The sequence below is a fragment of the Cupressus sempervirens genome, chromosome 1 (genome assembly GCF_028749045.1).
Source record: "Cupressus sempervirens isolate cs-2001-9-10 chromosome 1, ASM2874904v1, whole genome shotgun sequence".
Taxonomy (NCBI): Eukaryota; Viridiplantae; Streptophyta; class Pinopsida; order Cupressales; family Cupressaceae; genus Cupressus; species Cupressus sempervirens.
Window position 1 is genome coordinate 133,234,741 of NC_143118.1, and position 18,270 is coordinate 133,253,010.

General features: G+C 34.1%; 1 protein-coding gene across 2 annotated transcripts in view; it reads right to left on the bottom strand.

Annotated features, from left to right (window-relative positions):
* Positions 1-18,270, bottom strand: part of MGT10 (magnesium (Mg) transporter 10) — a 326,639-nt gene that overhangs the window by 140,554 nt on the left and 167,815 nt on the right. For both annotated transcript variants that reach the window (XM_089817707.1, XM_089817703.1), the window contains exon 6: positions 10,689-10,757. In XM_089817707.1, the coding sequence (XP_089673833.1) occupies positions 10,689-10,757 (69 nt within the window). The remainder of the gene's footprint in view (positions 1-10,688; positions 10,758-18,270) is intronic.

The following is an 18,270-nucleotide window of genomic DNA, read 5'->3' on the forward strand; positions in this document are numbered from 1 at the left end:
TTTGGTCATCGATGATTTCTTGTAGACACAACATGACTGATTGACTCTTCAGAAATTGATTCAAATTCCTGCAAACTGATCAACTTTTTGCTAACATAATATATTTATTCAATTTTCTTAAATGAATCTTTTTACCGCACTTTCAATCACTTTCTTAAATTTGCAGCCTGGCTCTGATGCCATGTTGAGAGAAAGGATCGCTGCGAATGTAATCATATTTTTCAGTATTTCTGTGTGTTCCAAGTGCAGATTTGAATGCATATAAATATGAGTAGAGGAGACGTGTTTCTATGGTAAATTGCAAGTTAATCAGCATTAGACAATATATTAACAATAATATATAACCATATCTATATAATAAATGTATGTGTGTGTGTGTGTGTGTGTGTGTGAGAAAGAGTTTGTCTAACAAATGATTAACCAATTGCATAATGTTTAACAATGACCGCAGAAGAATTATCTCTAGATCAATTCAATCTGATTGAAGCTACAACATTAACAACCCTTTGCCCATGTTGCTACTCCCCTTCATAGTTTTGAACTCCATCATTTGATACATGTCCTTTTGTAAGGCTTTCACCTTCTTTCTTGATTCCTCATCATTGTTGCTCCCTCCACGTCAAGTCATCATCATCCAACTAGTTCTTCTTACATGAGGTCCTGTCTTTGATTTCCATGTCTATGGCTCTATTGTAAGCATCATCATATGAAGCTGACAAAACAACCTTTGTCTTTTTCCTAAAGGAGGATGACACTCCCTCCACAAACCAATGTTTCTACAATCCATCACCTAGTTGATTCTCCTTAGTTCTCAATAGCTCTTTGAACCCTCAATTTTTGGTTTTCACATGTTTGTGCTTACTCTTCTTAGTAATATATAGCTCCACAAAATCTCATTATCACCCCAAAGTAGTTTAAACTTGGCGTTATATACCTTCTTCAATTCCAAACAATTGAATAGGAATCCTCGATTTCAAAGTAGCATTAACAATTACTAAAGGACTAGTACCGAAATAATATCGCACAACAACATAGAAAGATGATGCCAAGAACCAAAGATAACACAAATGAATACTTCAAATGTGCCAAATCTAAAGACAAACAGACATAGAAAAATTGGGTGAGGGACGAATCCCACCAAAACCGACAAAAGCCAAATTGGGAAAATCTTTCACTTTCAAAATGGCGAACAAAGCACAACTTTAACTAGAATTTGCAGTACAATAAAATTACTCAAGTCGCATACCAAAAATATCCTAAACACCAATCTAAATACCCCATTGGAGGAAAACTCCAAAGGTGCACAAGAAGTGCTGACACAACAACAAACACTTATGACCAAAATTAAAGATTGGCTTAAGATATTCATAAATCAATTGAAACCCAAAAATTTATTAAATAAAGTAATTAATTAAAGGTACTTTTATTATTTTATTAATATTCTAGGACCAATTAATTAATTAATGTATGTTCCTAACTTTTAGTATAATATTTTAATTAGGTTAATTAATTAAATAGTCCTAAAAAATAGCTAATATCACAAGGACTTATTTAATTAATAAAGGCCAAACAATAAAATAATAATTAAAGTTTGTCAACGGAGGTCCTACTTGAAATCCTTCAGAAAGCTTTCCAAATGCCTTATAAACTCATCAATGGCATTGTTGGCATCATAGATTGGATTTGTCTCTTTGTATTTCTGAGGGTTGAAGGCCGAGGAAGATTGCATGCAGTTTCGGAGGTGGAAGGTCCTCCCTATTCTGCCTATTGCAGTTTTGGTCATTCAGCGCCTCCCTACTTTTTCATTGGAAATATCACTCTGATATTATTTGTTAATCACCATCATTTAGGATATTGATCTATATTCACTCTGATCTATATTTGCTCAGATCTTGTTCGATGACTTTGTACTCTAAAGTCATTTTTGGAATCTAAGTTTGCTTATGGCATCGTCAGTATTTTGGCGACCATCTATTTGGTGTCCATTCTTGCACTATCGTTATTGGCAATCTTCTTGGAACCAATATATTATCTGTCTCTGTGTCCTTGGCAACACTCTAGTATTCCTATGACTAACATTAATATCACGAAAGAAAATCTAATCAACAATGCTATACTTGAAGTGTTAGAGGCAAGTACCACTGTAGGTGTTGGCGGATCCAAGCAACCCACCTTACCACCTACTGACCCATCATCACCGTATGGTCGGTGGCACCGAGATCCCCTTTGGACCAAGATTGTCTTTTGGTCGAGATCGCCTTGGAGTCGAAATTGCCTTTGAACCGAGATTACCTTCAAATAGAGATTGCCTTTGGACCAAGACTACGATCAGATAGAGATAGTGATCTAGCCGAGATCGATTTCAAACCCAAATGCATACGGACAATGATCACCTTCAAGCCAAGATCACCTTCGGAATATTACAGTCGTGTCAAAGTTGGTGATCTTGTTAACTTGTTGGGAGAATTGAGAGTTTGGACTTGGATTGCACTATGGCACCCAACGATGTCATATGGTCTCTATCTCATATTCAAGCCAATTGGAAGGCACATCTACTAGTCGAATACTCCAAGAATACTTTTGCATGCCAACTATAGGATGGTCAAGTGCAAGAAGATAGATACAAGGTTGTTGGCGGCATTATTTACCACAAAGACAAAATTTATTTGGTACTCGAGTCCATGATGAAGGAAAGAATTCTGCAAGAAGATACTTGCACAAATATCATCATATCAACACTCGATGATCAACTTGATAGAAAAATATGGGTTCTACCAGTGTGCTCCAAATAATAAGGCTCTACTGGTAGTTGTTCAACTTTCTCGTGACGCGGACTTGATCGAGGATTGTTTGCAGGAGCAAACTTTACAGCTAGTTGAATATGGAGTTTACCCTTTGGCTGGGCATGATGCATACATGATTTCCATCTCTTCGTGTGAGGGGCATCCTCATGGAAGCTACAAGTTGTACTTGAACTATGAAATCTATGAAAAAATTTATGAGCATGACAGTATGAAGGCTTTGGATCTGATCATCGAGGTGTCTTAATAGGATCCTAATGACTTTGGGCATGGCCATGTTTATATCAGAGTGGCACAGCGAAAGCTTGATGGATATTTACTTTTCTCGCCTACAATCAAGTGTGCATATGATCATGATGTGGTACGAAGACTTATGTGCATGATCATGATGCGGTACAAAGACTTCAGTAGATACAACTATCAATGTCTACCCTTGGTTTCGGATCAAGGAGCTACAATGGGCAAACCATTTTATGATGGATTGCTTGAGGGAAAGCAATCTTTGGATGAAAGGACTTGTAATGTCCCCAATTCTTAATTAAATGTTTTAATTAGGTTAATTAATTAAATGGTCCTACAAATTATACAATATCACAAGGCATTATTTAATTAATTGATTTAATTAATAAAGGGCCCAAATAATAAAATAATAATTAAAGTTTGTTGACTGAGTTCCTATTGTAATCCTTCGGAAAAATTTCCAGAGGCCTTTATAAGGTTGTCGATGGCATTGTAGGCATCATGGATTGGATTTGACTCTTCTTTGTATTTCCAAAGGCTAAAGGCTAAGGAAGATTGTGTGCAATTTCAGAGGTGAAAGGCAATCCTTATTCTACTTGTAGTTTCAGTAGTTCAACACCACCTTATTTTTTCGTTGGAAATATCAATTTGATATTTCACTTTTATGCCAAATTTGTTAATTGTCGTCATTTAGGAGATTGATTTGTATTTCCTCTAATCTATATTTTCTCAAATCTTGTCAATGCCTTTGTAATTTGAAGTCATTATTTGAATTTGAATATACTTTTGATGTCATCCTTATTTCGGCAACAATTGATTTGGCGTCCATTTTTGCGCTATCATTGTTGGCAATCTTCTCGAAACCAATGTATTGTCTATCTATTTGTTCTTGGCAACACTCTGCTATTCGCATGGCTAACATTAATATCCCAAAAGCATATCTAATAATTCATGCCATACTTGAAGTGTCGAAGACAAGTACCACTATAGGTGTTGGTGGATCCAAGAAACCAACCATACTGACTGTTGACCCAACATCATTGTACAACTAGTGGCACTCCCTTGTTGGAATAACCGCCAGCCTTCCCCTTCGAGATTCATGACATGGCTTAACCGCCTCCTGTGTTCTATAAGTCTAGTGGTTGTATTAGGCATTAACAGGTCGATCTTTTGGTGCAACAGCAACTCTAGCTTGTAACAAGTGGTATTAGAGCTTGGTCACAAGTTTGAATCTCTTCGGGTAATGTTGAGGGGAGAATTGTTGGACTAACCGCCAGCCTTCCCCTTTGGGATTCGTGACATGGCTTTACAACCTATTGTGTTCTATAAGTCTACTGGTTGTATCAGGCATTAATAGGTTATTTTTTGGTGCAACGGCAACTCTAGCTTGTAACACCCCTTTGGACCAAGATTGCCTTCTAGCCGAGATTGCCTTCGGGTCATGATTACCTTCGAAAAGAGATCGCCTTTGGATCAAGATTACCTTCAAACAGAGATAGCATGCGGGTCGAGATTGCCTTTGGACAAAGATTTCCTTCGAAGCATTACAATTAATTTAATCAAAGTTATTACATTACAAATCTGGGGACATCACAATTAGACATGGTAGTGGCTCCCTACATCTTGCATTTTGTACTGCTTTGAGTATTAGGTCTGGTTGGAATTGCTCCCAAGTTTGGTGTACTCAACCTCAATAGGTTGTTTTGACTCCAACGCCCATGTGTGATGTATATTAGATGGATTTGGCCTATTACTAGGTCCTTGTAGGCTAATACTGGTGATTGGAGGACACTGTTGTGGGTTATGGCTCTATGTGGTGGGACATTTTGGGTGGATATTTTGCAACCGACAATTTTGTTAAAATCCAATCGCAAAATAAGATGACTAGCCACAATGTATGAGACAAAGTCTCTCCTACCTTAAAGGGAAGGCTCCCCCTTCTTACCATTCCTTGGATCAACTCAAAGTAAGCAAGAAGTTGAGAGATTCATAAGAGGTGTTATCTTTGACTATACTTTTGTCTATTAGCTGGAAATAGTGATACCGATAAACCAACATGAACAAGGCTGATTGAAAGTGTACTACACAATCAAAGTTACGATAGCACAAGTCTAGCAAGGCTTTCATGCATAAAACAAAGATGATTTTTACAATAAGGGGCCACTCCTTTATATAGGCAAAGGAGTTGAGAAAGAGGAAAAAGAGGGAGCAACTCAATCAACTTTGACCTGGTCTAACTAATAAAAGTAATTATTGGATTACATGTCATTACACATGTAAGTCGTATTAAAGTTGTATTACATGTAATACATCTTTTTCAATTACAAACAAGAAATAAGAAGAAAGACGGAAGAGAAATGAAACAATCCTAGGGATTGTACTGAAGGGCCTTGTACTTGGCGATGCTATCCGGAATGATCACAAGATCGGGAGTTCTAGTAATTTGTGCCACTACATTCATCTTGATAACCATGGTGTTGCGTCATTTGATAGCCTCTGACTCTTTTTGATGAATTGTATGTTGTCATTTGAAAACTTGAAGTGTGATACATCCCAAATTTTGACCTAATTTATATTTATTTATAGCCATTGAATTGAATCAATTTTCTTTCATAATCATGTGAAAAGGGTAGTTAAATATATCCATTGTATTCATTATTTGTTTAATTGTTAAATGATGATGGTTGTTATCCATTATTTGTCATATGATGATGATAGTAGTTAGCAGTTGCTTGGTTTCGGAATTATGGTTAATAATTAAATTCCTTGCTAATATCTACGTTAAATGTTATTATGGATTTATCATGGAACTTGTTATTATCGTGGAAAATGTTGCACGGGTGATTGCAAGAGAAGATGAAGGGGAGAAGCATTGCTAAACGAGATCAACGGAATGGAGTACTATCTTAATCCACTTATCTGGTCGATAGGTATGACCTCCAACTATATTAGTAAGGACGTAGCGACTTGTATAACAAGGTATAATCATTTGGACACGCATGAGCTATTAAATAAACATTAAAAATATTAATAATTTTAACTTAATTAAAGTACATACCTTTAACGGTTTATGGTTGACATTTCCATCATTTCATTGTAACACATATTTATGTATGTACACATAAATATAGAAATAAAGGTGACACCATAATATAGTTTTTATACAAGATTATATCTAATATGTACATTTAAATACATGTACAAGAAGATATAATAATCTCTGAAAAAAAGCATGTATTTAGATATACATAATAAAAGATACAACCTTGGATAAAAACATATAATATGATGTCAATCTTATAAATACATCTACATGCAAATAGATAAATATAACGATGCCACCTCTTATAATATAACGATGCCACCTCATTAATATATTTACATGTACATATATACATATAAATTATAATAATATTCAAATTATAATAATATTTGAATTATAACCTTCCAACTCTTTTCCCATTTTTATTCTTTCCTTGTTTATAACTGATTAAACACTTGGCATAATAAATTGACAAATATTCTTATGTTACGGAAGCTAAGAAGTCACGACTTATTTCTTTTAATTGAAGCTGTGAGAAGAAGGCGAATATCCTTTTCAAACACCCGACTACCCTGCTTTGCTAAGTTTTCCAGTATTCTTTTCCACCTCCCTATAACACCCATTCTCATATTTCCTTGTGCCGATTTCTCTGCTAATACCAATCTGCACTTTTCTTCCCACGATTTCATAACATTCAGACATTCTGCTGGAGATTCGTGAGTACTATTTGGTGGAAGCCGTGTTAGATATTGCAGGTAAGGTGTGGCCAAGTAGTTGGGTGCTAGCAAGGCAATACTTTCGACTTGTCCAAGTTATGTGAAGCAGCCGAACACAATGCTTCCAATTTGAATTCCTTGTTTAGAAACATCAAATTTCGTAGCATCAAGTTCAATATTCAATTTTACAGATTGAACTTCTTTTTAGTTTAGTTTTGTTGCATGACAAGTGAAAGCCAAGTAACCCTAGTGTGGCTTCATGAATCATCATGCCAATAGAGAATAGAATTAAACAATAAATTCTGCAATCTTTATTTTACTCAAATCACAGATTGTTTAACCAATGGAAGTAAAGATACTGTGAAATTATTTCTGCAAGTCTTTAATCACAGAATGTGAAATGCTAGAAGCAACCATTTGTCATAAATTAACAGAACAGAGTCGAATGCTCTGAAATTCCGAACACCTAGGACTCACCGGTTGTTTAGCCACGGAAAAGGTGAAGAGTTGAGATGAAATCCTGCAAGGATAAGGAGAGTGAAATTAGACTTGATATTTTTAATCAAAATAAATAAATCTTAATAGCTCATGCTCGTCCTTAATAATGTAACCTCTTGTCAAGTCAAGCAGTGGTGATCAAGTCGTTAAACCCATCAGAAATCCTTGGCCAAGGTAGTTTAAAAGCATTTCTGCCATCTATTGATCACTTGATGTCTGTGGTGTCAGTTATGCAGACATGTTCATTTCATAACTGTGTGGACATTCTAAACACCAAAATGCTCAAGTGGTTGGACTAGGAACATCCCAAGCCCGATCTCAAGGTAGGGAGGGCCTTTCTAATTTAATAGATTGTGTGGGGATAAGTATGGTCTGAGGTTGGGAGGTTAAGTCTGTGTCAATGCTTCTCTTATTACCAAAAGTCGAGGCTTGCACAACCAGCTAAAGACTCTTTGGAAGATACTTGTATGTTCTTTTCTTGATAAGCATTTACTTGTATGTGGAAAGGATAGTTAATCAATAACTTAGTTATTTTTATTTAATCGTTAATCAAGTTATTTTAGAAGATCATGAATACAATTATTTCCAGTTAATTGTTAATCTACTTATTTCAGATGATCATGAATACAGTCATTTCCAGTTAATCGTTAATCCGGTTATTTCAGATGATCATGAATACAATTATTTCCAGTTAATTGTTAATGTAGTTATTTCAGATGATCGTGAATACAATTATTTTCAAATAATCGTTGAACAAGTTATTTTCAGATATGGTTATGGTTATTTTCAGTTAATTGTTTAAATAGTTAATGTCAAATGAAAAGGGATTTCAGTTATCTATTCAATGAATGTTGGGAAATCTTTACTTAGATTGTCTTTGTTTTTGTTGAGAAAAACCGTTTGTTACACATTACACCGTGTGTCCTCCCGACATTCTCAATGGCATTTGTATCCTCTACGCATTTGTTTTCTTCTACATGCTTCTCACTATGTTCTTCTAGCCTCTGATCCCCTTGACTCCCTTTAATACAAAGTTTTTGATTCTACCCCTCCACCATCTCTACTTCCTTACAGTGTGAAGATTAGGTGTTCCAACCAGTTGTTAAAGTATAGCTTCAATAGAAGTGTTATTGGTACTGTGTTTTATATATGATTCTCTCTAAATGTACATACATACATACATACATATATAGATATAGATATGGATATGATTATTTATATATTACAGAAGTCAATCATATATGTTATATCAAGTATCTATATATGCGTGTGTGTGTGTGTGTGTGTGTGTAAAATCAGAAATTCCTTATCTCACCCGATATTCATATTAATATGTGTTTGGCAAATCATATTTTGCATCGGGTCAAATTAAGGTTTATTTTCAGGCCTTCTATTATATAGCCGACAGTGAGTACATGTCCACGTAGGGACATGACCCTACATGGCCATTGGCCACGTAGAGTCATGCCCCTACGGGGACATGTACTCTTCACCTTATACATATACGGATACTGCCGTGATTTGAAGACATCAATCAAAACGGCAATGTTCTATTTCTCATCAGCAATCAATATACAAGTTAAAGTAAAAAACAATATTATACTGTTACACATTTCTAATATTATCAGAATATATTCAGACTGAATATATATTATCAGTTGTATTTGATACTCAGTCTGAAATGTATTCAGACTTATTAAATTAGTTTGAAGCAACAAAATTGTGCAAAGATCTAGCACAACTGATCTCTATCAGAGATCCTTTACATTTACACCGGTGTCGAGTATTTCAATCACTTCAAATACGTTGTCACCTTCAACCAATCCCCCTTTGGCACGGAAACCCCCTTTGGCACCATCGTTCACTTCATACCCTTAAACAACTCGTTTAGGACTCTCATTCACATTGTACCCTTCAGCATTTTCTTGGCTCCCTTCGGATAAGCCTTCTTCCCCTTCAGACAATCCTTTGTAGTCATCATCTCTACTCCGCTTGTTCTTCTAGCCTTTGTGCTTTCTAGATGGCCTCATACTCGTCTTAATTCCCTTTCAAGATTCACTTTCTATCCTTGTTCAAGGTTAGTGGCGTTAATTACCTCCCTTCATAGGGATTGAGGATGTCTCGTCCTCAATGACTCTCGTCATACTTTCTCTTCTTTTCTTCAAGCATTCTCCTGTTATAATTGTAATATTTGTTGATGGCGATCTTCTCTATTTCTTCTTCAACCAAGTTATGAAGAGCATAATGTGCCAAAAGTCTTGTCAAGTGGCACATAAGATGGTCCACTGTTGGACTTACCCCAGGTGAATTCCAGACCTCAGTCTCAAGATTTTCACATTCTGCCTCCCTTCAAACATAAGTCCTGATGGATCCAGCAATATATTCCATAATGCTCCGTCAATTCTCCTACGGGCCTTCACAGAATTATTTATTTATTTGGTGCCTTCTTCACCTACTAGTTGGCCTATTATATGAATCTCACCATGTCATACGCCTATTGTCCCCTCAAATACTTTATTCCCAGATTCATCTAATCTTTGACTCCAAATGTTTACCCCATGGGGTGTATGTCCAAGAACAGAATAGAATGCATGTAAACTATAAAAGCAAGCATGTACATAATGTATTTGAGAGAACTCACAACTATAAATTCATTGATCTCAAAATTATTACATTTATTTTGAAGTATTCCCAACAACAGTATTATGACCACACAACATAACATAACCCGAAGGTAAGTACAATGTTTATATAAGGGTGTCGAGTGCCAACCGTTGGCTAATTGTCGACAACTTGACAACACAACATTAATAACTAAGCCTATCACTCTGAATTCAAATTTTGTATTTGTATTCAAAACTCAAATCACAAACTAATCAATTTGAATCTACTATAACATAAGTATTGTCCAATTGTCACCTTGCCAGATCCATTGTGCAAGGTCACAAAAATGCAAAACATGAAAACCAGTTGTATAAATGAAGTTGAAATAAATAAATAAAAACTAAAAGACTGCGACTACACAAATTCAATAGTATATAGTTAAATTGTATTCCAACTTCCAACAATTAAAGTTTCCTTATTTACCAAACCCATTTCTACAAAATTTGATCCTTGCAAGTGAGATGGATGTTAGAAGAGGCTTTAAAGCACTACATATTTCTTTGTTTCGGCTTTGCACCCAATTATAGTGGTAAATTTTTTTAAAGATGTCCATTTATATCAAATTTGAATTTCATAATTCTATCATTCTTTATACTTAAGTACAAAATGATCAGGATGTATAGAAAATGACCTAAACATAAAATTTTGTCTTCCATAGTTATAAAGAAAGAAGACATATCCAAAATCTATTGAATATTGTTATACTCACTACGTTTTCATACTCACATTAGGTTCAACTTCCATCAACTTCCGCTCTAATCTTTGTGTTCTTGATATCAATGCAGCTTCCACTACCTACACAGTTGAAAATAATTAGTTATAAAGGACATTCTTATTTAAAAGAATGTTTTAACAGAAACTAAGCAGAATGCAAACATCAATGCATAAAAATCATCTATAACTCCTATCAAGGTACTTGTTTCACTATAGAGAGAAATGAATTGGAGGAACTATGCTAAACCCATATCAAGCCCTAGAAGAAGGCTCCTCAAACCAATTATGGATGAAAAAAGTCCTGAATCTATCATCAAAAGAATACCAGTCATTGATTTTGGTCACCATATGTGTATATCTAAGCCATGTCAAGAGCTGCTATCTACTGGATGTGAAGCCACAGGAGATGCCACCAAGGGAAGTCATTGTGCATGGAGATGCTATGGAGGCACGCTAACAGGCAGAAACACAAGCTGCAGTCAACTAAGTTACATTGCTAAGTTGGGCTAATTCTCATAGGATGAATTGTGAAAATTTTAGAATCCACGTTAAGTTTGAAGGTTCCCATTATGCTTGTTGCTATAATTGAGTTTCTCATTATAGCTGCAATTTTATGGTGTTGCATTTATTTGGGATTAAATCCTGGCAGACATAAGTGGAACAATGAGTGCAAAGTATTTGTTGATTACCAGCAGTGTATATCCAGCTACTGCTTTAAGTCTCTAAGTCAGCAAATTGCATTTGAACCAGCTCATAAGATTAGGAAGTGATATGATTTTGAACTCTACATATTTCAGATAAAATGGTTGATTATTGATGAGCTATACTACAAATAACCATAGAAGTTTTTATGACAGTCATATTTACATTCCAAATTTGTGTCATCATTGTCAGTTTATCATTTGAATCATAAATTCTCTCTAGGAACATTAATCTATATACTATTAGTTTCATTTATCTGGACAAGCCAATTCAACCAGACTTTTGCAACTAGTCTAGCTGAGTCTTGGAGGGTACTCAACAGAGTTTTTCTCTGAGACTTTTTGACAGTCAGGCTTGGACCGGAGTCTTGAGCTCAGACTCTTTTATCTGATGGTTGGACACAATACCCATGCTTTTTAAGTGAAACTTCCATCTTCCTTTGTTCGTTATTTTGCTCTTTTTCACCCATTTCTTCCCTTTGAAGCATCAACATAGCAAGAATGCAATTTCAGGAGAGAATTAAGGATTCACAATTCATAAAATCATCAAAAAAAATACCAAAATGGATGCAATGGAAGAAAAAAAGAGAGACTTTTGAAGACACAATCTATCATCATCATCATTTTGATAGTAAACTACTTTCTAGTTCAAGGCTTGAAAGATTGAGTTACACTAAGAGGGAAAAGGCAGAGATATAGATTGTATTCTATTGTTTTTCTTAGTACATGTCATCATTTATAAACAATTATAATATTGTTATCAAAGAGATGAGTGCCACCAAGACTCAGCGAGTCCTAAGATGAGAACTTTAGAGGGAATTCCCAAAATGAAAATGCTTCCATTGTGATGAGAACTTTGAACATGGACATGTATGCCGAGATGGCAATGACCAAAAATGGAAACAAGACCTAATCAGGAAAAAAATATGTTTTAGATGCAAAGCAACATGGGAACAAGGGCATAAGTGCGGGAAAAGGGGTCAAGTCCATAGAATAGAATTAACATCGGCACAGAAAAAGAAATAACGTGACATAAGAAAATGAAATATGAACAAGGGAATCTCAAAATCATCCAAGCATGGGATGGAGTAGAAAATCAATGAAACTTCGAGGAACATTAATGTGATCGCAATCTACAAGGGTTTTTCTAGTTAGTAATGTAGAAATATTGATACTATTATCAAGATTGAATTGTGAAAATTTTGAGTCAACTTTATGACTCATGTCTCATGAGTAGTGGTTCACAAGAACCCATCGCTCATGAGAATGAATGGAACACTAAGCACTCATTGCATTCTTTTTCATGAGAGATGGCTTCTTCTGAACCACTACTCATGAAACATGGGTCATCAATCAGTTTGACTCAAAACCTACACAGTTGAATCCTATTAGCAACCTCACAATTTGAATTCATGTCAGAAATATGTCCTACTTGGCAATTTATGAGCTCAAGGGGTTTTGTAATGAATGGTTCATAAGGAACAACACTTGTTGAAGGTTTTGTAAATAGGATTGCAACAAAGAGGGCTTAACCATGGAGAAAACTCTTTAGGTAAGCGTGCTTGAGCTGGAGTAGTACTAGGATGGGTGACCTCCTGGGAAGTCCTAGTGCTTCACCTTTGTGCCCATCACCTAGATGGAATGAGTGCTAAGCGTTCCACTCATTCTCAAGAGAGATGGGTTCTTTTGAACCACTACTCGTGAAACATGGGCCATTGAACTTGACTCAAAAACAACATAGTTGAATCCCGAGAGACAAGCTTTGGTTTAGGATGGAAGAATTGGGGATTCCTATGCATCTCAGAGCTGCTGTTAATAGGATGTACAAAGAGGTGAAAGTTAAAATCAAAACTTCAGATGGCATTTCAAAATGTTTTAGGAGCGATATCGGGGTCAAACAGGGCTGCCCTTTATCTCCTACTTTGTTTGGTTTATATATTGACAAACTGGAAGAGTGGTTAAACATGCAAAAGGGTGAAGGCATTCAGCTAGATGAATTTGTTATAAAGCTGCTCCTATATGCAAACGATCTCATTTTAATTGCCAAATCTGCCTATGGTTTGCAAGATCATCTATCTTCTCTTGAGCGCTTTTGCGGATTGGTGGGGATGCAGGTCAATATCAGCAAGACTAAGGTTATGATTTTCTCTAATAATAAAAAACAACACCAACATGAATTTTATTACAATGGAAGTGTTCTTGAAGAAGTTGCGGAATATAAATACCTTGGCATCGATTTCAACAAAAAACTAAGTTGGTCTAGCTACAGGTATAAAAGGATATTAGGTGGGTGGAAGACTTTTTATGCTCTCTAGAATAGGTGCCGTGAAGCAGAGTTGTGGGATTGGAAAACTATTCAAACCTTGTTCGGTCTTCTTGTGCTGCCAGTTGTTCTTTACGGGTGTGAATTATGGGCCAGCAACACTACTATAGCACAATGGAAACAAATCGAAGGAATCCAAAAGCACTTGATCACAAGCAAGTTTAAAATCAAAAGCATTGTTCCATATGATATCATGCTAAGTGAAATGGGAGCTGCTCCTATTGAGGCACTTGCTATGGTTCGCCTTCTAAGTTATCTAAAAAGAATCTAAAAAATGGAAGAGGATAGATGGCCTAAAGTGGTCTTTAGTGACACACTATGTCAGTGAAAAAGGACATGGATGCAACAAAACATCAAATGGATGAGTAAATGGAATATTCAATTCAATATGTGCCTCACAAATAATAAAGAAATAAAGGTCTTTGTCATGGAGAAATTCTACAAGAGAAATTGGAGAAGCGAGATCGGAAGGAAGAAATTATATTATATAAATGAGTTCAACCCCGCTTGTGATCAACTCCAAAAAGCATACATAGGAGCCAACATTTCTTGGAGGACTAAAATTCTTATTGCTCAGCTGAGAACCAACTCTCACCAACTTCGTTGTGAGATTAGACGTTGGAAGAGGCCAAAGGAGGCTTGGGAAGAAAGAATTTGCAGATTCTGCAATTCTGGGAAAGTGGAAACTGAACAGCACTTTATTTTAGAATGTGACGCCTACAAGAGTAGTAGAGATAAATTTGCGGACACTATATGTGACAGTTCTTGGCATAACCTATTCAACGAAGAGTACATTGAGCAATTGGGTGGACTCATCATCATCCTACACAAGCAACGAACATTGTTACTTAAGTCTGCTTGGGTTGTCTTGCTGTCCCATAGGCTATTTTTAGCCTCGTGGACGTTAAAATTTTATCTATCTATCTATCTATCTATCCTACTTATCAATGTAGAAATTATCATTATATGATGCCCCTATAGAAATAAAACAAATAAATAATTAAACAATATCATTTTGAAATAAAATGATATTAATAAAAAATAATATAATATGAATTAAAATTACTTAAATAATCAATGTTACCTACCTTCTATAATAGGGAAAATAATATCATTGAAATACAAATTAATAAATAAACATTATAAATTTAATTATAATATTAGTGAATCAATAAATAATAATGTATAATTAAACTATAGATAGAAAGAATAATAATGTAATTAATAAGTAGAGCAATATCACAATTTGACTTTGTGGAAAATATGTCCTACTTATCAATGTAGAAATAATGATAATGTGATATCCCTATCAAAATAAAATAATAATAATTAAACAATATAATTTTTTAATAATAACGATATTAACAAAAAATAATATAATATGAATTAAAACAAATTAAAAAATAAATGTTCCCTGCCTTCTATGATAGGGATAATAATATCATTGGAATATAAATTAATAAATAAACATTATAAATTATAATTATAATATTAATGAATCAATGTTTAATAATATATAATTAAACTATAGATAGAAAAAATTATAAGATAATTAATAAGTAGAGGAATGCCACAATTTGACTTGTGGAAAATATGTCCTACTTATCAATGTAAAAATAATGATAATGTGATGTCCCTCTCGAAATAAAACAAATAAATAATTAAACAATGTAATTTTATAATAATAATGATATTAACAAAAAATAATATAATATGAATTAAAATTAATTAAAAAATCAGTGTTCCCTACCTTCTATAATAGGGATAATAATATCATTGAAATGTAAATTAATAAATAAACATTATAAATTATAATTATAATATTAAAGAATCAATGAATAATAATATATATTTAAACTATGGATATGAATAAATATATTATTATTATTATATATATATATATATATATATATATATAAAGTTGAGAACGCAGCACTGGCAGTTGACTATGTTGAAGAAGTGGAAATAATGCAAATGGAAGAAGTTGCAAAAATTTTGCGTCATACATCTGTAAAGGTGGATACATTTCCATCAATGATGAAAGAAGTCTATTGCAATCATTATTTAAATAAAGGTTGCCATATAGTTTTAATCATTGAAGAATATGTCATGTATCAACAACATTATGGAGAAATGTTTTGTATATAGTTCATTCTTCTCTTTTGTTTAAAACTTTGACTTTGTCTAACTAGTTGTACTAGGAGTTATATTACTCCATTGTTCTATGTAATTTTTATGAGAAATAGAAACATGAAATGTTTTTACAAATGACGTTTTCAATTAATGTGGCTATTAAATGTGGATAATTAGTTATTAAAGAGCTTGCATATATAAGTTACAAACCAAATTAACTATAAACCTCATGTGCTAATTCTATGAAACATCCCCATTTTAAGTGGAACTGTTATTTGACTAAGATTAATGAAAAATGTAATCCTATGTGATATCTTTCACAATAAGAATATTTATTGAATATGACTCTTATTTATTGTCGTAAAAGATGTTTTAAAATCTAATGTTCTCATATTATTACAACAAAATGTTTTCATCTATTAAATTATTTTCACTTTACATGTTTAAAACCCATGTCATAATTGTCACCATATTTCTAATCCACATCATAGTATTAGTGCAACTATGACTATTATTTAAATAACAATATTTGTGAACTCTACACAAACACAATATAATAATAACATCGAGCACCACATATTCTTTCCTTATGATAACCAAGATTGGCATAAACTAATACTCTATTTCTATGCCTAACTATGTGTATAATCCTAACTGTAAGCCTTGCATGTCATTTATCATTACATTCCCATATAAAACTAAACAACAACTTTCTACTAATCATATCTTCAACCCTATGCCTAAGTCTCGTGCTTCCCTTATGGATGCCCCTTTCTTTAGTGTAATAGTTAATCACTTATTAACCCTACCCACAACACAATGTGTGAGATAAACAAAACTATTAAATCCCAACTCTAACCCAAATCCTTACCCTAACACTATATTTAACACTATGTTTGTATGATAATACCAAGTCTGGAGCTTTTTTTTACTGTGTCAAAACCCGAAATGAGTTTTTCCTTGCATATGATGGCTTTGTCTTTTCCATGCTTATTCTCTTTGCATCTGTTGAATTTCTCATATTTTCTTTGTAGAATTGACATGATAAAAACATATATAGATACATCCTTTCAATTTTCACATTCTGGGAATTTGAAATATATGGATATAGCTATTTATTCCTTGCTTAAGAATCTACTGCTATTGTTCTAACTTGAGAATCTCACATTATTTCGTTTCTAGGTTTGAAAAGTGCATGGATTTGGCTCCTGTTTATGAAGATCTTTGAAAATTGCATGGATTTGGCGATTGTTTATGAAGATCTTTGGAAATAATATGTAGCTATTTTGTATGCTTACTGCCTTTGACCCAGAAAAACTTGTTGTAAATGAGCATTTTTCCCTTTGTTGTTATTAAGAGTTTTACTCTATGAATATGGCCATCATTTTTCCGAAAGTGAAACTATTACTGGTAGTTGTAGACCATGAAATTATTATATTTTCTCTTTTAGGCTGAAAACATGCATTTTCCTTTATTTAAAACTGGCTTTTTCTCTTAAAATCACTGAATGTTTCCTATTTCTAAAGGTGTATGACACCATTTGACTGCTATCAATAGGAACAGAGTTTCATATATGACCTTGATTTGTATAAGTTTCCACGTTACACACAGCATTCTTTATATTGACTGTAACTTCACTTTGTACTCTTACTTGATCCCTCTGAATCTTGTTACAGCAATATGGCCATCATTTTGCCCTTAACACCATACTTTTCACTTTTGGTGTTGATATGCTATGAAAGCTGAAAATAATTCTCCAATTCATATCTAAATGCATAAGTGAAAACGTGAAAACGCTTACTTTTTCTGATGTTGCTTCTCTTGCTGTTTGCTTTGATCATATTGTAGCTTATACTCATTCCATCTTATTGCTTTGTTACTCTTATTTCTACATCTTTTGCATGTAACAATTTTACAAATGTATTTTGGTCATATTACTCATTGTCTTTATCTATGACTGCATCCAGCTTGCTGTTCTAAAACCTTTGTATGATTATCATGCACTCCACATAGCTGTTTTGTAGTCAGAATAAAGTAACTATTATGTTAGTACTTGTTAAAGCTAGTCGGGTTGGGTAGTTAGGTGGTGAGGAAATGTGTTGGTTGATTTCCAACTAACCAACCCTTCTATAAATGTCTGGAACATTGGTATTGTACTCATGTTGATTTTGGGTATTAATAAAAGAAACCATTTCCTCGCCTACTGGTATTGTGGTATTACGATACATTCTATGTTTTGCTTTATATGTATCTCAATTGTGTTGTTCTGTACGATTAACATATCTCTGTATCTGTGAACTTGAGTGATATTTCCACTCTACATTTTTGGCGCCATTGCCTAAGTCCGAACCTAGAGGTCGATAGGATGGCGTAATAGGAAGGCCCTTTGTATCACTCATCCAAGTAATAAATAGTGACAAGAAGAGGAGGAAATAAT